The 21,237-nt window shown below is 32.5% G+C and overlaps 3 protein-coding genes across 4 annotated transcripts; 1 reads left to right on the forward strand and 2 right to left on the reverse strand.

Moving 5' to 3' along the window:
* The first annotated feature begins 849 nt into the window (after positions 1-849).
* Positions 850-3,897, forward strand: LOC126675386 (protein KINESIN LIGHT CHAIN-RELATED 2). Of its 2 annotated transcripts, none has more exons than XM_050370022.2 (3): positions 850-994; positions 1,209-3,149; positions 3,476-3,897. In XM_050370022.2, exons 2-3 carry the CDS (start codon positions 1,225-1,227, stop codon positions 3,690-3,692), a joined length of 2,142 nt encoding a protein of 713 aa, XP_050225979.1. In that variant the 5' UTR covers positions 850-994; positions 1,209-1,224; the 3' UTR covers positions 3,693-3,897. The 2 variants fall into 2 exon arrangements, with proteins under 2 accessions (XP_050225979.1, XP_050225978.1); XM_050370021.2 differs by having other exon boundaries at positions 1,222-3,149.
* A 3,034-nt stretch (positions 3,898-6,931) lies between these two features.
* LOC126674605 (GDSL esterase/lipase At3g27950) lies at positions 6,932-9,338 on the reverse strand. Its single transcript, XM_050369081.2, has 4 exons — positions 8,959-9,338; positions 8,042-8,224; positions 7,645-7,826; positions 6,932-7,387 (listed from the first exon to the last, which is right to left on the reverse strand). Exons 1-4 carry the CDS (start codon positions 9,209-9,211, stop codon positions 7,103-7,105), a joined length of 903 nt encoding a protein of 300 aa, XP_050225038.1. The 5' UTR covers positions 9,212-9,338; the 3' UTR covers positions 6,932-7,102.
* Positions 9,339-15,636: 6,298 nt separating this feature from the next.
* On the reverse strand, positions 15,637-19,483 carry LOC126672118 (L-aspartate oxidase 2-a, chloroplastic). Its single transcript, XM_050366048.2, has 8 exons — positions 19,357-19,483; positions 18,827-18,958; positions 18,074-18,437; positions 17,705-17,947; positions 17,531-17,587; positions 17,368-17,448; positions 16,938-16,999; positions 15,637-16,804 (listed from the first exon to the last, which is right to left on the reverse strand). The coding sequence occupies exons 2-8, from the start codon at positions 18,946-18,948 to the stop codon at positions 15,778-15,780; spliced, it is 1,956 nt and encodes a 651-aa protein (XP_050222005.1). The 5' UTR covers positions 18,949-18,958; positions 19,357-19,483; the 3' UTR covers positions 15,637-15,777.
* Between the last annotated feature and the right edge of the window lie 1,754 nt (positions 19,484-21,237).

The following is a 21,237-nucleotide window of genomic DNA, read 5'->3' on the forward strand; positions in this document are numbered from 1 at the left end:
TTTTTGTCAATGTGTTAGTTAATCAAAAGATCTAAATTTAAAAAAAAAATATTTTTAAAATTGGATAAAATTAACATACAAACTCCCAAAACATGATAAATGAGGGAATTTTTAAAAATTTAATTATAGTTAACTTTAAAAATAAAATTTGTTATTTTTAAAACATTAAACCATTGTTTAGTGAATGTTATAGAAGATGAAGAAATTTTATATGTTACGGAATTTGAAACATTTTGAAAATTTAATTTAATTAATTATATGAATTTATATAAATTCCAAAATTTTATGATTATGAAATTTTAAGAGGTTTAATATATTAATACTATACATAAGGTACTGTATATTAAAAGTTTTCAAAAATTTGATCAATAAATTATTGAATTTATTTTATACTCACAAAAAAATTGAAAGAAAGGAAGACGGTGGGAGAGAAGTCGCCTTCTATATTTTGCTTCAACATTCCACCTCTTTACAACCCAACACCTACAAATTGTACATAGCTGTATTATATATAAATAAGCATATGAAACAAAAAATTATATTATATAGTTTTTGTAATGTATTATGCTTGATTCTAATTCTAACCTCACCTTTGTAACTAAATGCCACTTCTTTTCGACCGACTAAAATGTTTTTTTATAATAGATAATTTACACTGAAATTTTATAAAATGAACAAAATTTAATAAACTTATAAATAATATATAATAAATTTTAAAATTTCAAAATTATACTATTTAATACTCTATCCGTATTTTTTATAAGATTTAAATTGTAAGTTTGATAATCGTCTAACATACGCTCTTTTTAGGTTCGTCCCTGTTTCTAACCCATTCATACATGTACATATATAAATATGTAGCTAAATAGAAATAACTACAAGGAGCCCTACCTTTATTTTTCTCATTATGTGCATATATCACTCACAGAACCACATTTAAACCAAAGGAAAAATAACAGAGTTTCGCATTCATTTTCTTGAATACAACTACAAGGTATGACCTATTTATCCATTTGTTAACCCCTTTTTTGTACATTTCAATTTCATTTACTGTGTTTTTCTTGATGTGTTTAAGTTTTTTCTATTCTTTTTCATAATATTCTGTTCTTGAAATTTTGTTTCTTGATGAAATTTATGCTTGGAATCTTGAATTTTCATTATGTATATACAACTTGAAAAGATTTTCTGGCTTTTGAAATTCTCAGTAGTTTAATTTGACAGAAAATGCCTGGACTAGCAATAATGGATGCACATAATGACTACTCACCTTATAAAGAAAGTTTTAGCCATCAAAGGTCACCAAGAAGCACACTGAGTCCACACACTCCGCGCAGCGGCGATTCGATTGATCTAGCTATCGACGGTGTAATCATCGACACATCTATCGAACATTTGTATAATAATGTATGTGAGATGCAGAGTTCTGATCCTTCACCGTCGAGGGCTAGTTTTTTGTCGTACGGGGAGGAATCGCGAATTGATTCCGAATTATGCCATATTATCGGAGAAATTAAGGTAGTGGAAATGACCAAAGAGGTGGTTGCAGAGGATAAACAAGAAGAAAGTAATGCTGGTGACTTGATTCCCAAGAAAGATATCGGTTCTGTTACAAATAAGGAGAAAAGCAGAGCTGCAAGTCTTAAAAATCAGCTTTTTCGCTTGCAATCCGATTTGCAGGCATCGGATAAGTCTAGTCCTAAGAGCAAATCTCCACGCGATAAGCCTCGAAAAGTCGGTTTCAATACGAAGAAGCAACAGAGGAATTTCGCTTCTCTCGGGGCAAAGTATCGGAATGGAAATGATGATCATCTTGAAGTAGGATTAGATAATCCTGATCTTGGACCTTTCTTGTTGAAACAAACAAAGGATATGATTTCTTCAGGAGAAAATCCACAAAAGACTCTCGAATTAGCGATTCGTGCTACGAAATCGTTCGAGGTTTGTGCAAATGGAAAACCCGATTTAGAGCTAGTTATGTCCCTACATGTTTTGGCAGCTCTACACTGCAGTTTAGGGCAGTATAATGAGGCAATTCCTGTTCTTGAGAGGTCTATTGAGATTCCAATACTAGAAGATGGTCAAAATCATGCACTTGCCAAATTTGCTGGATGTATGCAACTGGGTGATACTTATGCAATGCTGGGCCAGATTGAAAATTCAATTCTGTGTTATACAGCTGGTTTAGAGATCCAAAAGCAATTCTTGGGAGAATTAGATCAACGAATCGGAGAGACTTGTCGATACGTAGCAGAGGCTTATGTTCAAGCATTGCAATTTGATGAGGCTGAGAAGCTTTGTCAAATGGCGTTAGACATCCATAGCAAAAAAGGCGGTCCTGCGTCGCTCGAAGAAGCAGCGGATCGGAGGCTTATGGGACTAATATGTGAAGCGAAAGGAGATTACGAAGCAGCTCTTGAGTATTATGTTCTAGCAAGTATGGCAATGGCCGCGAATGGACAGGATATCGAGGTAGCTTCAATGGATTGCAGCATCGGAGATGCATATTTATCGTTGGCCAGGTATGATGAGGCAATTTTCGCTTATCAGAAAGGGCTTACCGTGTTTAAGTCGAGTAAAGGCGAAAATCATCCGGCAGTTGCTTCCGTTTTCGTACGTTTAGCTGATTTGTACAACAGAATAGGAAAATTCAGGGATTCGAAATCTTACGGAGAAAATGCACTTCGAATATACGAAAAGTCCAACCCTGGAATTCCTGCAGAAGAGATAGCTAGTGGATTTATCGAAATTTCTGCGATCTATCAATCGATGAATGAATTCGAGCAGGCACTCAAGTTACTTAAAAAGGCCTTGAAGTTATATGGAAACACTCCAGGTCAGCAATGTACAATTGCAGGAATTGAAGCACAAATGGGAGTTATATACTACTTGATGGGGAATTATGCAGATTCTTACAACACCTTCAAAAGTTCGGTTTCGAAGTTTCGACTAAGCGGGGAGAAGAAATCTGCATTGTTTGCAATTGCTTTGAACCAAATGGGATTAGCCTGCGTGCAACGCTACGCGATAAACGAGGCTGCTGAGTTATTCGAAGAGGCACGAACCATTCTGGAAAAAGAATACGGCTCTTATCATCCTGACACTCTAGGGGTTTACAGCAACCTTGCAGGAACTTATGATGCAATGGGCAGGTACATTCCCCTTCTATAACAATATGTTTTACGAAATCTTCTCGAGCATTATGTTTCAGCATTTCATTTAACCTTTTTTTTATATTTACGACCTATTCTTATAAAAAAGATAAGGTTATTTGCATGTTAAATCCTGACCTTTCGTGTTTGTAGCGATTTAAGCATTTCATAGCACATTTTTCGTTTTTTCAACGCCGTTTTAGCACACATTTCATAGCTTTATATTTTGTGAAAAACGGAAATGTTCTATAAAATACCAAATTGAAAAAGAATGCAACCATCAACGCGACGTTTTAAATAATATGCTTAAATCGTTACAAACGCAGATTGGACGATGCAATTGAGATTTTGGAGTATGTAGTGGGGATGAGGGAACAAAAGCTAGGAACAGCAAATCCTGATGTGATTGATGAAAAGAAAAGATTGGGTGAGCTGTTGAAAGAAGCAGGAAAAGTTCGAACCAAGAAATCCAGGTCACTGGTTACCCTTCTTGACAAGGACCTTCATATTACACAAAATGATGCCATTGAGGAAGTATCCTGAATTACTACTACAAAATCAAAATTAAGTGATTGTTTTTGTTTTGTCTTTAAGATTGTCCATTGCATTTTGAAAAGATTAATAAAATCAAAATTATTGGGATACTATAGCACATCCGCACATGCATAGTCTAGTAGTAAGGATATTGTAATCCAAGCTGAGTGTGATTAATTTCCCAATTGTAATAAAAATTTAATAATTACTATCATTTGGCTTGTAATTATGTCAAAATCACACATTTATGCACGTGTATTTTATACTCAATTATAATAAAAAAAATGAATACGTACTATCTTTCCGCTTGAAATTATGTCAAAAATGTTTTTTCACTCTTTACTTCATTATATTCGAGTTCTTTAACCTCAAGGCGAATTTTACTTAATTTAAGGGTATGTTTGGTTCAAATAATTTTTTTAATTTTTATATAACTTAATTGAATTTTTACAAGATATGTGTTTGGTTCAAATGAATTTTCACAATTTAAATTTGCATTTACATTCAAAATACAATATTCAATTTATTTCACTTTATTTAAAATTAATTTCATATTTATAACTCGGAAAACCGAATACAAAATTCATTTCCAAATTGAATTCATTTAGAAATGAAATGGATTCTAATCCTTTAATTTATCCAAACAGGCCCTAAGGGATAATTGTAAAAGACAAAACCGTCACACATGTCAGATTTGTAGCAATTTAAGCATCGACTTGTAAAATCCGGCATAAAAAAATACAAACTTTTATTTTTTTGGAGTTTTTGGCACCAAAATATATTTTTTTAACCAAATGATGTCGTTTTTGGCGGTTTTTATTAGATGAAAAATGACATCAATAATGACGTTGGGCTCTATAAAATGCCAAAAAATGAAATATTTTAGCTTTTTTGTGCCAAGTTTTTTTTTATTTTTGACGGTTTGTGCCACGTTCTACAAAGTGTGCTTAAATTAAATCTTCATAAATGTGAAAGGTGAAACTTTTTTTTTATTAAATAATTCATACATAAAAATAAGGGCGAAACACTAAATGTTTAAAATTAATTAATGAGAAACTATAAATTTCCTTATTAATATTAGAGATGATAGTAATAATTTTCTTTAAAAAAAAAAACTAGGGATATTAGGAATCAGAGAATTGTTTCATACTATTTTTTACTAAGGAAAAGAGTGAGTTTACACTTCATTGTTTATTTGAATTGATGGAATTCCATTTTGTAAAAAATTCTTCTTCATATTGATTAATTTTGAATAAAAAAACAGGAAATGTTGGAATATCATTTTCATGTATTGGTACACCAAAATACTGATTAGCGTTCTTATTTTGTAGTAATTGCTTTTACCACAATTTAAAGTCTTGTTATTTTTAAACTGCTGATGTCTTATAAAAATGATAGCTCAACTGTAAAAAGAAGTAGAAAAATAATAAAAAAGAGTATGCAATTTTGTCTAATGTTGTGTCAACCTCTTTACAACTCTATTTTTGCTGCCAACAAGAGACTAACATGAGTTTGAAGCTATCCAAAACTTATTTACATAATCACCATGAGATTAGGTTCTAAATTTCAGCTCGGTTTGATATTATAAAATGATTTAGTGTTTTAGTTTGGTTTCGAAAAGTAAATAAATATTCAGTTAAGTTTTGGTACATTACCAAATGAAACTAAAAAATCAATTGAACCGACTAATTCGCCATTATTCAATTTTCTATATTATTATATATTCAATTTGATTCGGTTTTATGATAAATATAAAAGTTGATTTTGTTCGGATCAGTCAAATCCGAAGTGAATCCTGACCGGGGGTATGTAACAGTAATTTTGATAAAACATCACTCATGATAGTAATTGTTTTTCAAAAGAAAATTAATGCTCAAGATTTGGAGGAGAAAAAAATTATAGGAAAAGAGAAGGACAGCTTAAAAAAAATTATGTTTTTAGCTATGGCTACATTATAACAAACTTGAGTTGCTTGCATTGCATATTCAGTGGACTCAAATGCAAGTTTCAGCAACAAATTGAAAGAACTTTGTTATTTTATATTTGTGTAACTATCAAAAATCGATAAAAATATTTGAGAATCAAACTCGACTCGGATTGACTTGGTCATTTCATACTTAATTATTTTGCTACCTTTTTTTTTGATGATGTACCGTTTCAAATATCCACAGTTATTAATACTACAACCTCAACTAATACTATATTTTACAATTTGGACTTATTTGATAATTCTCATCTTCGTGTGACTAAAATTAATTATGATGGATGTGGTCATATGTCGATTTGATTTTAGATTTTTTTTTTTAAATTTAGAATAATAATCAAATTACGTAGTGTTCGATTCGCTTTTAGACATTCTTGAAATGGTGACAAGCCTCCTCAATTGAGAAAAAAGGATAAGAATAAGAGGCATTGAGAATTTGATGAGCTATCCATTGATTAGCTGCTTGAGAATAGTGAATACCATCCCAACTTATGTGCTTTAATGGATTCTTGCAAGGGTTATGTGTGATTACATCTCCATGACTTGGCTAAATGTGTATTTGAACACCTAAACTTTAGTCATTTGGTCATGTTCATAGTTTAATTTTCAATATTTCCTACCGTATGCCTCAACTTTTTTATTTTTTTAAAACCGGTAATCGAGAAACCGGATCAGACCGGACTGGTTGATTGAACCGAAAACCGCCTAGCTATCTGGTCAAAATGAATCTAAAAACTGGAGAATTCGGTCCAACTTGATTCGACCATATTGAACCGGTTGGCTCGGGCTCAACCGGTGATCGACCCGGCTGAATCGGTTAGACCCTAACCATGTCCAAAGTTTATCTTTTATATATAATCTATTCAACCGGTTCAACCAGTTGAACTAGTTCGGCTTTTAAAATAATGGTTTAAACATTGACTTACATCTTAATTTGACACATCGTATCGTGTTTAGGTATCTCATTATAAGCAGTGGTATGAAAAAATCAAACCAAACCAAATTATAGAATCGAAAGAATTAATTTTCTTCATTAATTTGGGTTTGAAGTGATAAAAAATATAATTTTTTGATTAAGTTTGGTTTTATAATTAGAAAAAACTAGCTGAATTGATGACTGAGATTCGGTTTGAAAAACATATAATTCTTATAAAATAGAGTAATTTGATTTTTTTTTTTTAAATTAGTCCGGTTTTAATTTGATTTAAACCTAATGCACACCCATAATTATAACAAAACAAAAACAGAAACTTTTGTAGGTGTTTATTAGGTTATATCAAAAGTTAATAAGTGTTTAAAATGTTACAAAACTCAAAGTTTAGGTGTCCATTAGGCTCAACCAAAAAGTTATGATGCTACAAAGTGTCCAAATAATTAAAATTCGGGTGTCGAAACAGACATTTAGCCCAAACTAATTACAGATTTTCTAAACATGTTAAAGTATAATGTTACCTTGAGTGTTGGCAGTACTAATTAGATGATATTTAGCTGAATACACATCAACATAAGTGAATGTTGAATGATGAAGCTCTCTGCTCAGCTGGGAAATTTTGTCCTTTAATTGCTTATTAAACTCTTGAGCAACCTTATTTTGAGATTTTACACATCCATTTTTATCTTTATTTCTAGGCTTTGAGTTGTATATAACACTATAAGGCAAACAACCTATTGGGCCTGTATTATGCACCCAGAAAAATCTTGCCCCTTCTTTGTATAATTCCTGAAAACACCCATTTTGCAAATTGTCAGTATTCATGATTTTTTGATCTGGGCCTTGCATAATAGGTCTAGTTCGCTTCTTTGTAGCACGGAAACGGAAATCCCGTAACAGATTATGGTAAACAACATTTTTGATAAGAATAGGTTATATGGAAACGAAAACGCTTATAAATATAGAGTTTAGGAATTTTAAAAGCGTTTTTCCGGAAAATGCAAAAACATTGAAATGTAGATTTCAAGAAGTTTTTGTGGGCTTACATGCAGTGCTTGTGAAAACTGGGTCAGTATATCAGGAATTGAGTTGATAACTTGTTGTTCCGTAGTGAGTTGAAATCCATAGGCCAAGTCATTCTGTCCCATGTCAAATGTGTATAAAGCCCTAGAAAAATCTTCAGGCCTTGGAAGATTGTTTTTGAATAATGCTTGGGAATTTCCTGATTCTGTAATTCACCACTATTAATTAACATTTCTGGTGAGCTATAAAAAAAAAAAAAAAAGCTTATTGCTTTAAAAGATCACAAATTTTAAAAGTATTTTGTAATTTTATTAAGAACTTTCAATTTTAGCAATATTATTGGCCATCAACTTTTAAATTTTTACAAATTTGAAATACCGAGCAATTTTAAAGATCACATATAGGGTGTGATGAACGAACCATAGAGAGATGTAATGCGAGCCTTGAACCGTATAAACTGTGCAATTTGTATGCCTAAATGGAACGGACTATAACCACCAGGACGGATGGATGAACCTCCGGTTGCAAAATTTGCTCCATGCTTGAAATTAGTTCCAATTGAGTCCAAATATGGACTCAGGTAGGGTAATTTTAGTGTTTCAACTGTTAAAAACCCAAAGAAATAAAAGATTAGATATCATTTTTTGTTTTCTTGGATTCTGCATTTCAAGAACATTAACAAATATTACCTCATTAATGCTATGAACAGTTCATAACCTCATATGTACTATTATTCAAAACTAACCAACAATAAATTAATAGTATATTTTTTTTAAAACAATCTATAAGGTAGCTTTGCCGTTAATTGGTAGTTTTATTTTTTGAGTTTTTGTGGAATATAGGGATGATCATAGGTCGGTTTGATTATTGAACCGTAGGCTCATTCAATTAAGCGATCTACTGAATGTCTAAAACTGTACGGACCGAATAAAAAAGTTTAGCCAAAACCCAACCGGATAGATCGGTAATTCGGTCGGTTCTTTTAAACCAACAAAAATAAGGGAAATTAAAAAAATTTAGTTTATTCGGTTAATTTGTATGATCCAATCTAAAACCAAAAGCGATAACCAAAAAAAACTAATATTTTTATCAGAACTGAACCAACCGAACATGAACTCATAACCGAACCAAATATATCAAAAATCAGCAATTCGGTCGGTTGATATTGTTGCTCACCCCTCATTTATTCTTTCAGGTGGATTTAACAAAAAAGTTAATATTAACCAAAAATTATTATATACTTGAGTCTGATAGCTAATTCAGTTTAGTTCATTAAACCGCCAACATATTAAAAAGAAAAACAAAAACAAAATTCCACTGTGTGATTGAGTGGTTACCTAAAAAATCAATAAGCAGTCGACCGTCACAGAATCTTCCAGCAGGATGTCCAAAAAACGTTTCGCCATTTGGTTCAGTAACTTCAGATAATGCAGCAGATATTCCACCTGTATCCGAATTCGAATCTCCGAAATTGTACAGTGACCGGAATTTACATTTCTGCACGTCGGCGTCGCTCATCACCGGCCGCGGTTCTGCTACCATTTCCAAAACTAAAATCGCCAATGTACAAACTAATCTAAAAGGCTCCATTATTAGTTGCAGAACCACTATTCAAAATCCTTAATTCATTGATAAACAAATTACTTTTACCAACTTATCATCTAATTTTTATGGGTAATTAATTATCAGATACCCAAACCATCACTTCTCTTACAGTTTGGTGATTTAACTTTAATTTATTTCAATTTGATTACTAAATTTTCCTTCTTTTTTTTCAATTTGCTTATTAAAGTTTATTTTTGTTCCAATTGGAGATTTTTCGGCAAAAATATATATGCAGCGGTTGAATTTTTTCGCTTAAAAAACTTGCTATGTATGTAAAATTTAGGTTAAAACTTCATGCTGAAATAAAATTATGCATCATGCTGTAAATTTTTAAAAAGATACAGGCGAAAAAACAACTACCGATGGCTGCCGTGTATATTTGGTAATTTTAAAAATAAAATTAAAATTTAATAGCTAAAATAAAACAAATCAAAGCCCTATCACTCAAATAAAATAAAATAAATCTGTTATTGATCAATTATCCTTTTTATGAGTTATTGTTAAAAATATCTTATCTTTCACGTTTTTTCAATTTAAGCATACAAACACTTTACATCACCTTTTTAAAAAATTATCATATAATCTTGTGCCGTATTAGGCACTTTGTTTTTTAAAAAAGGCCAAATATTATAAAAAGGTCAAACCTTTCACAAAAGTTTCACAAAAGTCATGACCTTTCAATTTTATCGATTTTGGCCAAAAATTGATTATTTGGTTTCACAAAAGTCCTGACCTTTCAATTTTGTCGATTTTGGCCGAAAATGGATTATTTGGTTTCACAAAAGTCCTGACCTTTCAATATATGTGCATGCCACGTAGGCGTCACATAGGCAAAATCGAAATCAAATTAAGAGTTGGCCACAATTGAAACCAAATAATCTGTTTTGGCCAAAATTGACAAAATTGAAAGGTCAGGACTTTTGTGAAACTTTTATTAAAAATTTGTACTTTTTACAACATTTGCCCTTAAAAAAAATAATGTCATTTTGCTGTTTTGGATGTTTTGAATGACCAAAACAACATCGGATAACAATTTAAAATAAAATACAATAAAAATAAGATCAAGTTTTTTTATGCTAAAATATTAAAGGTTGGGACATGACTTTTGGTAAAATGCTTAAATTTAAAAAGAAAAAATGGTAAATATGATGACATTTTATGACAATCATTTTTATTTTTTTTTATTTTTTACTGCTGAGAAATTCTATTTATGGCGTTGAAAAGGACAAGGACGACAATGCATTGAAATTTATGCCAAAGTGATAAGATGGGCTTGTCCACTAACAAAGACAATATGGTCCACTCAAAATTATAGTCCTGCATTTCCAACCACCACATTCTCTCCATTATGCTTTAATTTTCGCACTTTTTTATATCATACAATTTCTTTCATTTACTAAAATCCAAATTTTCTCAGATTATTATTTTGTCCGTTTTAAATTATTTTATTGACTTAATTTTAAGTGTTTTAAATTATAAGCTGATTTTTATTTTAAAAAATGGATTAGGTAGATAAATACTTATAATACTCTTAATAAAATTTCTAGTAGTCTACTAAATTAAATTATCATGACTCTAATAATTAGCATTAATTTAATATTGTCTGATAATATTGATATCAATTATAAGTTTATATGATATCTCAAAAGTTATTTTAAAACTCCTATTAATAAAGATATAATAATAAATGTTAAATTTGAATATTATATTTAATAAGAGTTTTATGAGTGGCTAGTAATTTTAATTAAAAAAATTAATTTTAAATTGGTATGTAAGACAAATAGATATAATATTTAGATTGGAGAGAGTAATGGTTTTTAATAAAGCTCCTATTTAAAAAAGATAAAATATTAATTGGAAACTCAAGATTGAAATAGAATTTAATTCTCTCTCTAAAATAATTCTCTAACTTCTCTCTAAATCTAAAACTTTGATTTTGAGGGTGGTGAGACAGTGAGACTAGCCTTGTGCCGAAAATTCATTAATTCATCATTGGCATGTTTAATTTTTTGTTATCGTAGTTTTATTTTAATGAATTGTTCAATTTAAGGGATCTGTTTGTATTTTAAAGTGTTTTATGGTATGATCTTGTAAAATAAGATTATTTGTCAAGTTAGATCAAGATTTTATCGTTTTGGGTGAACATCTGTACTGATTTTTTATGAATCTTGTTTTATGAAGAGTTTATAATTTATGCAAGATTCTTCTAATTTGGTTGTTGTAGATTTATGCTGGATTCAATAATTTTTGCAATAATTCAAATTTCGAACTATATGCCTTGAAAAATCAGGCATGTATTCAACTTTAGCGCAGTTTTTTAATTCATTTTCTAAAATTTTGAAAAATAAATTTGCGATTAGGTCGCTTATTGTTGTAGAATAGGCTACTTTTTTCATTAGATCTACCTGTTTACCATGTTTTTTACATTTATTTTCTTTTATTTTAGAGTTAATAAAAATATCTATGTTGATCCAAAAAAATATATATTAAATATATGTTAATAAGAGTTGTTGCTGGCGTTTTGCGATTTGTGAAAATAACCGTAACAACAAGTGTGTATGAATTTGCGAGCGTGCTAGGAAGCGGATTCCAAATTATAACTTGATTTCTTAAAACAAGCAACTGTGGCCTGGTTAATCTTATAACAAGTACTCCAACAAGTAACGCTAAAAACTTAAATAGAAAATATCAAAATGCAACCGTAAATGTGTTTACTAATTGAAGAAAATGAAAGTACAAGCGTTTGTGTAGAAAATACAGTAATTCAATCGTAAAGTTCTTTAGTAATTGAAGAAAATTGAAATTGCAGAGATTTGAGTGTTTTTAGCCTTTGAACGTGTTTTTTGGATGATTGATCGGGGCCTTAATCTTCCTGCTTCTCTCTTATCTATAGTCTTTCGTACTTTTGGTGACTGTTTGCTATCTTCAATTGCACACATTCTCACATCACCTCTCCACTTCTACAAAACTGCAAACGTGGTCATCTGAACTGTCGTTTTACAAAAACACGTGCTTTTTAGTTTTATTCTCCTGACAATGATATTCTTGGGCTTCTGGCTATTTAAATACAATCTAATGGCAATTTTAAATATGGGCTTTCTCTTCCAAAAATGAACTTGGGCTTTCTAAATCTTCTGAAGAATTATTGGTCAACCGCTAAGATTAACCTCTAAAATCAATCTCTGGAGTCAACCTCTGAAGTTAAAGTCAACTTATGAATTTAAGTGGAGTCAACCTCTAGAGTCAACTTTTGAATTTAATTTCTGGAGTCAACATCTGACCAATTAATCGCAGTAGCTTTTTCTATATTTTGAGAAGAATATGGACTTTATGACCTTTGGGAAATATTTGTAATTTTGATGTAAACAAAAGTATTATATATAGTTAGTATAATTTTAATTAAAAATTAGTTTTAATTTTTGTATAAGTCAAAAAAATTAGAGATGCTGATGTAGTTTTAACAGATATATTTCAATCGAGTTTCTAAATTTTTAAAATTAGATTTCAATTCGTGCGTCGTAATTTGAACAAAGGATCAGGTTACCTCCTCAACTTGACACAAATTTTCAAAAAAGTCCTAAATAAGAAATTCGTATCACTTATACTCTAAATTTGTCAAAACGGGCTCACAAATTCCCATCCCCACTCTTACCCAAGAGAGTGACACACTGTCTGATTTTGATGGTGGTTTTTTTTTTCAAAGTGATTTTTGATGGCAAAAAATAAAAATGGTCTTAATTGTTTTTAACATTTTAAACTAATACACAATAATTCAAAATAAAAAAATAAAATTAATCATTCTAATTTAAAACTTCACTATCAAATGAACCCTTATAATTTGTATTTTTTGTAAAATAAAATTAATTCTTTTAATTTTTTTTGATCTCGGGCGTGGAGACTCCTCGTCTAATAAGAGGAGCTGCTACTCCTAAAAAAAACGAGGAGCGATCTGCTCCTCGCATGATATATTCCTCGTTTTTGTGAGGACCAAATCTGCTCCTCACATTAAGAATAGACCCCCCCGATCCGTTCTTCATAAGAATAGACTTATAAGTCTTTCCTTTCTCAGGAACAAACTTGGGTCTGTTCATGAATTCAAGAATAGATCGACGGGTCTGTTCTATTTTTGAGTTCAGAAACATACCGGGCTCTCGCGTTTACAGTTTTAAACTTTCTTGAAATTTCGTGCTAAGCTGAGAGATAAAATGATCCTTTGTTCAGTGCAATTTTAACTAGAAAGATAGTCCATCTGATGAAAAATTATTGCACACAACCGTTGCGCCATGACATTCGTGCAACAAACCAATTATGCGTTAGCCATGTGGAAAATTAAATGACAAAAAAAATAAGTAATAATTAAAAGATTCTCTATCGCAAATGCTCATTGGTTTGATGTAAAAATGACGTGGCGCAACGGTTGCATGAGATAAACACTCTCATCTGATTGCTACCTTTATTAATTATTGTTTTTACAATAAGTATCATATAATTTTAGATTTGTTTAATCATCACTGTTGAATAGCCATTTTTGTTTGTATATATTCATAAATCTTTCAATAATTTTATCCTATGATAAAAAAAGTTAAAATTATGTAAAAGACTCTTCCTAACTACCAAATTTTAACGCACGTGCATTTTCAAAATTCGTGGCAGTTGATCTAAACATTTGGTTGGTGGACTCAACTTATTCTCCCTGCCCTTTTATGGGCTAATGAAGAAACTATTGGTGTGTTTTGTGGAGAAGTCCATTATTTCTGATTCTGTTTTGCATAATTTGAGTGGACACTCAATCATACAATATCATGATGTCAATATACACTTTAATTAACAACTATATCACCCAACTTTAAAAACAAAACTATGCAACTATGGGTTGTATTTCAGTTGGTTCTGTTGTTGGTGTTCATAGCATCGGTTGTATTGGATATGCTGATCCTCTTTTGACAAAAGGTCTTTGCCCTAAAGAAATTCTTTCTTGGATTAAAAATTGTTTTATTTGAAAGTGATTTTCTTCTTTTCTTTAAAGCGTTTTTAGAGCAACGGAAAATTGCTCCTACTGTAAGAAATTCTTAGGTGAACCTAATTCACCAAATAGGATTATGAACCATCTATTAAATACATGACACGTGGCGCAAGGTGTAAATCGAGATCATGGGGACTCATTTTCTTAATATTATGATATTTAATCAATTTTGTCACTCATGTTTTAGCTAGAGTGTCAAATTTTATATTTGATGTGGACTGTTGGAGTTTATATATGAGCAAATTACTTTATAAATTTTCATATTTGTTATAATTTACATTTTATTTAAAAATTAAACGATTTAATCTCTCGTTTTTTATTCTCAATAATTTAATCCCTCCGTCTATTTTTGGTGTTAGTCAACCAAGTGAAAGGACTTATGGTAAATTAATTTCAAACTTGAAAGACGAAATTATAGACAAAAAAAAAGGGGGACCATATCGTTTTTTTTTATTTACTCTTTATTCGGTTGATTGACACTAAAAATAGACGGAAAGATTAAATCGTTGATGAAAACAAAAATAAGAGATCAAATCGTTTAATTTTCAAATAAAAAGGATAAAATTGTGAATTATAACATAAATAAGAGGCTTCAAAATAATTTGCTCTTTAGATATTTAATCTCTGTTTTGCATATACTTCTAGATTTCAACATAACATGTCTCCACTAAAAAAAAAAAAAACCACCGACAATGTCAGTGAGTTTTAAGCAATGGCACAACTCTAGTTTTGGGATCGAACTAAAACCACATAAAAAAAATCCATCTTCATTCATAATAAATGATAAAAGAAAAACCATCCAACTTGACAAATGTCCGATTTGGACTTTCTAATGCTCATGGCTTTACTGTCCACATAATTATTAGCTTTGTTCTTTATTTTCAGCACCAAAATTCAGAACCGGAAATGAGTAAAAATGAGTTAAACCAATTTCGAAACAAATCAAATCCAAGTTTTGAATAATTCGATTAAAATCCTTTAAAAAGATGGTTCACATATGAATGAATAAATAGTTAGATTTTTAAATTTGATTTGGTTTCTACAATTGGTTAACCGTGACGTTCAAAGAACTAAACTTCAAAACGAACATCATATGATATATAAATACTATCATATCTTATGTTAATCTAGTTATCATATATAATGTTAAGCTTAAATCTATATTAACTAATATATGAAAAAAAAGTTACAAATTTTAGTAAAACAAACCAAAATTTTATATGAATGTTTAGTATAGTTTGATTTTTATTCAATCGCTTATAAATGGTTTAGTTCTAAATTATATATCAAACCAAAACCGAACCAAAAACCATGCACACCATTGGTCAGATAAACATGAGAATTGCGGTTAGTATCAAAAAGCTGGAAAAAATAAATGGAATGGTAGTAAACAAATTTGAAAGATGCATTTCATTTAACACCAAATTAAGGTTTACATTACACATCTTGACTTAGATTATGAATTACATATCATACAAATACAAACTTAGGTTACAACAATCACCAGTGCACTTATTAGCAGAGAGCCTTATTGTGCTGCAGTTGTAAACTCAGGGGCGTTTCTGTGTAGCTGCCGCGAACTCCAGCTGCTGTTCATAGGAGACGGGAATATAATAGTAGGCAACCTTTTACTTTCCTCCACATGAGGGAAATCTGTAGTGTAGTGAAGGCCGCGGCTTTCTTGCCTTGCCATTGCACTATTCAGCACCAGCTTTGCACAACAGAACAGGTTTCTCAATTCACATGCCTCGAGGCTTACCATCGACTGCTCCCATCCTTGTTCAAATAAGTGTTTTTCCCACTCGGACTCCAATTCTCGGATTCTACGCTCTGCGGTTTCCAGCCTTGTTGTTGATCGAACAATTCCCACGTATTTCCACATAATTGATTGCATTTCTTTCCTTACTTTCGCAGTTGTCTTTGATATGTCGTCCATTACGCTGCTCTTTAGTGCTTTAGGCACGACTGGTCGGGCCCACCAATTTGCAGCACCGAGATCGAGGTTAGAGCTCATCATGTGATCAATGGAAGGCTGGACAGCTCTTCGTGCAAAAACCAGCGCCTCAAGCAGTGAATTGCTAGCAAGTCGGTTTGCTCCGTGCAAACCAGTGCAAGCAACCTCACCTGCTACATACAGGCCTCGCACATTTGTCTCGCCCTGAAGCCCAGCACGGACTCCACCACATATATAATGGGCAGCAGGAACCACTGGAATCGGGTCACGGGTTATGTCGAGGCCATGCTTAAGACATTCAGCAGCTATGTTGGGGAAGTGAGAGAGAATCTTTTCTCTTGGCTTGTGACTTATATCGAGCAGCACGTACTTCTCGTTACGCTTTTTCAGTTGGTCATCTATGCTTCTTGCCACCACATCTCTAGGAGCTAGCTCAAGTCTTTCGTCATATTGGGGCATGAATCTTTCCGAGCTTAAATTATAAAGCAGACCTCCATCCCCCCTGACAGCTTCAGTAATGAGAAATGCATTTTCTCGCGGTGTGCTTGGCTGGATAGGAAGGCCTTCATCAGCTAAGGCAGTTGGGTGGAATTGCACAAATCTGATAAAATCCAAGAGTTGTAAATACAATCAGAAACAAATATTATTAACCAGTAGCAAACTGCAGTTTTAGACATCATCACAAAAGTGTATTTATGTCAAACAAAAGAGATAATAGATGAGCAAATACTTACTCCATGTTCGAAACCACAGCTTGAGCCCTATGAGCCATTGCAATCCCATCTCCGGTGGCTACCTGTAAGAAATCTTTGTTAGCTCACAATTCACACTCTATAGTCACTATAGGGAAAGCAAAGAAAATTGACTAGTCAAAGTGCATAATATGCAGAAAGATGGATACAGATAACCTCCAAAACAGATTTCAAATTCTCATAACTAATTTGATTGATTAGTATTCGAAAATAATCCAAACATAGGGTATAATTGTCAAATCATTATTTGAAGTGGCCTGATATTATAGCTAATTATAATGATTAAGAACATTTAATGACATTAGATTAAAATTTTAAACCGGTAAAGTCTTCTAAACTTTCAGATGCAAAAGAATCCAAGGAGTCGCTGTAGGCAAAAACTTTAAATAAGAAACTAGAGAATGAAAGGTACCGGAGGGTTTGTGGTCGTTGGATAGATGTGGCCAGCCCCACCTGAAGCAAGTAATATCACCTTCGAAATAAATCGAACAACCTGGGATTTGCAAAAACGAAAACGTTCAGCATATAGGTCAAAAATTTCAAATCAATCCTAGAATAAAGAAACCTTGCATCACCTCTAGTGTTTCAGTATTGATTGTGTCAACACCATGGCAAACTGTGTCAGGACCGTCCTATAAAAAACAAAATTTACTTCAGCATTGCCATCATTATTGTATCTTAAGCCAATATGGAAATAGTACATCAAAATTAAAGCTAATGATACAAACAGTTCTTTTAAAAAAAGTTACCTGAGAAGTTAGCAGATCTAGAGCAAATTGATGTTCAAACATAGATATATTATGATCATTGTCAACTGCCTCTAGCAGAGCTCGCTCAATCTCCCTTCCAGTCATGTCAGCAGCATGGACAATCCGATGGTGAGAGTGACCCCCTTCCCTTGCAAGGTGCAAGTTTCCATCCTCACCGTAATCAAACATTACACCCATAGATATCAACTCCCTGATCCTATCAGGCCCTTCAGTACAGACGATCTAGCGAAACAAAAAACAGAACATCAAACACAAGCAAACTAGCAGAAAGACAATTCAAAGAACTCAGCATGTATTATGAACCCAAAGGAAGTCTTAAAAATTAAAAACTACTGGTTCAAATCTTACCCTGACTGACTCCTCATCGCATAGATAAGCCCCTGCTACAATAGTGTCCTGCATATGACTTTCCACAGAGTCGGAAGCACACAACACAGCACTAACACCACCTTGAGCATAGTTTGTATTGCTCTCATGAGGCTCAGCTTTGGTGATCACAGCAACAGTTCCATATTGTGCAACCTCAAGCGCATAGCGAAGGCCAGCAACCCCACTTCCAATAATGATAAAATCAAAATACTTGGTGGATTCATCTTTCAAGGAAGATGACACAGTAAATGTCCTTGTCCCAAGAGTTTTCCACTGCCTGCCAATCGTAGATTGGGAAACATTGCATTTCTGGATCTGAAAGATCTTCGACACTCCATGTGACCTACAACATTCATACCCACCACAAAGTGAATAAAAGGGAAATAATACACCAAAACATCTGGAATGTAAATATTCTACTCAATATTTAAGAGCTTCTAGCAAATCCATATCTCTCTTGCAAAGCACCAGCTTTGCAGCAAGAGTAAATCCAAGTACTAAAAGATTTCATCAATGCATATTTGTAATGTATTATAACTGAATAACATTAAAAGCTGTTAACGAACATCCCTGCCCGTTGCATATGTGAACTTTCGATCATATACCCAAGTACTAAAAGATTGGTCGTGTTATAAGATCCACTACGCAAGCCATCTAGTATAACGAATCATCACAATTCTACGTAGAAACGAAAGACAAAAAAAAAGTTCAGTTTCGATCTTTATGATATACCACGAAAGCTCTTTCTTGAAGCATCCATTAGATCCCACACTGGAAATCCAAGAAGTTTGTATTCTGGATTTGCTCAATCCACAGTTGAGATTACCAGTAAAAGCAGCTACATTTGTTGCCATTTCAGTCTCTCTGCAATGCCAGACAAACAAAGACTCAGCACATTGAACACAAATTTCGGCTCAACTCAACCATTGCAGTATGCAAAAACTCAAACCAAACCAACCAAAATTCAGCCAAAAGCAAACACATTTGACAATTGCCATCTCATGCAACTTTTCAGCAGAAAAACGTTGAAAACGAAATGAAAAATTGAATACAATAATCACCCGAAAGGCCAAATTTTGAAGACCAATAAGAAATCAAGAATCACAAATTATGCATAAAAAAACGAAATTTAAACGGATAAGGTAACCAAGCAAATGAATCAAAATTAGCCACAAAAGGAACAAGATTTAAGTGAAAGCAACACCATCTGAAAACAACAACACGTAACTCAAAACAATCAAATCAATGCAAAAAAAACTTACAAAAAAATGTTCTTGTCAAATGGGTAATTAATTTCTTGATCGTAAATTATATTTAAAGATTGAGAATTGAGAGTAGTGAGAGAAGTATGAGAAATGGAGAAAACGTTGATGATGAGAAATGGCAGAGACGGGGCTATTTAAAGGGTGCAGCTAAAGAAGAATGGGGTAGAAATTCGCGCCATCCATTTTTATTTTTATTTTATGTTTGTATATTGCGCCTCTCACGTTCTTGTTTTTTTTTTATTCATTTCTATTTTTCCACATTTTTATTGTTCTAAATCTCATTCTCAACTACATTGTGAGAAAAAAAATAAAAAAAAAATGAGCTAGCACCTCTCCGTTGACTCAATTAATTTTCCAAATTGATTTTGACTTACTTTTTTATTTAGTGAACTTCACTCTCTCTCTCTAACTTCTTTGGCTTTTCAAATCTTGAACAAATCTATAAAAATACCATCGTATATTCCCAAATCTTTAAGTTAGAATTTTGTTTGTGTTTTTTCCTTTTTATCATTTATTGCTCTTTTTGTGCTAATTTTTTGATTTTGTAAAACCTAAAACAATTGATTTTGGATCTAGATCCTCGATATGTTGTAGTTTGGCATGGTATCTAAGTATGCTAGATGCGCCTGCGGAGCATAAATTAAGGAATTGTATTGTTGCATATATGTTGATGCCATGCTACATGTTGATATCTATTATCTTATTTTTGAATATTTCCATAACATGTTAGTTTCGACATTTGAGATGTCGATAAGTTGTATGAGTTGTATGTCATGTTAGTAGTAACATGATGGTTGAATAGGCTGTTGCATATTCGTTTTTCGGAGATAACATGTTGGATGTGTGAATCGTAACCTATTTACATTGTGTTGTCTTTGTATGACTTGTATGTTGGATGAGATATGCCATGTTTGTTATTCGATCCATGTTTTTGTGTCGTGTGGGTAGCACGCGAGGTCGTTTTAGAATGTTTTGTTTTTGGCATAATTTCTATTGTTGTGTTGTGTTGTAGTGGTGAGTCGAACCTTAGTGTTGACCCTCATTTTATTTCTACATATCAGGATCTGGTAACGCTAGAGTGGGTACATCAGTTTTTTAGAATCGGGACCATTAGAGAAATGATTCTGAGGAGGAGGAAGAGATTGATCCTTCAAAAATAGTTGTATGGCTCGGATCAGGAGTCAAATAGGCCTCAGTGGAATAGGTGTACTGGTTTTGATATGGCTAAACATTGGAAAAATATTTCCGGGCGTAAAGAAACGTTTTATGAGTTGAGGTTTGAACGTAGGATGCTTGGGAATCAGAATCTTAGAGTTAGACAGTTGGAGTGTCGGAATGACAATTAATTGGAGGTGTTAAAAAGGGATTTGGAGACTTTGGTTTAGGGTGATCGATCGGTGAAGGAACACACTGACGATTTTACCTGGCTAAATGGTGCCATACCCGAACTAATGGTGGATTTTATGGAAGTGAATGTGTGATACGTGTTTGGTCTCAGATCGGAGTATACAAGTTTAATGGAAATAAATAACTCGCAATTCAAATATGTGATTTCTGAGGCGAGGAAGAAGGCGAAGGATCTGCAACCTTGGAATGCAGCTAAGTGGAAGAGAGAAGGAAATAGAAAGGAGCTAAAGCGTCATGGACCGATCAGGAAGTGAGCAGTCCTCGAGCACGCAATAATGGAAAATATGTGACTGTACAGTCTCGTGTTGTGAGAAATATGCGACGAGGTATTATTTATATTTATGTATTAATTGCAATATGTTCTGAGATTAATTTGGGTGAAAAATTATTGATGCTTATGAATATATCTATTAATTGGAGTTTTATCGTACGATATATTGGTGATTATATGGTGTGAGAATTGAAAAATTA

The sequence above is a fragment of the Mercurialis annua genome, linkage group LG3 (genome assembly GCF_937616625.2).
Source record: "Mercurialis annua linkage group LG3, ddMerAnnu1.2, whole genome shotgun sequence".
Taxonomy (NCBI): domain Eukaryota; kingdom Viridiplantae; phylum Streptophyta; class Magnoliopsida; order Malpighiales; family Euphorbiaceae; genus Mercurialis; species Mercurialis annua.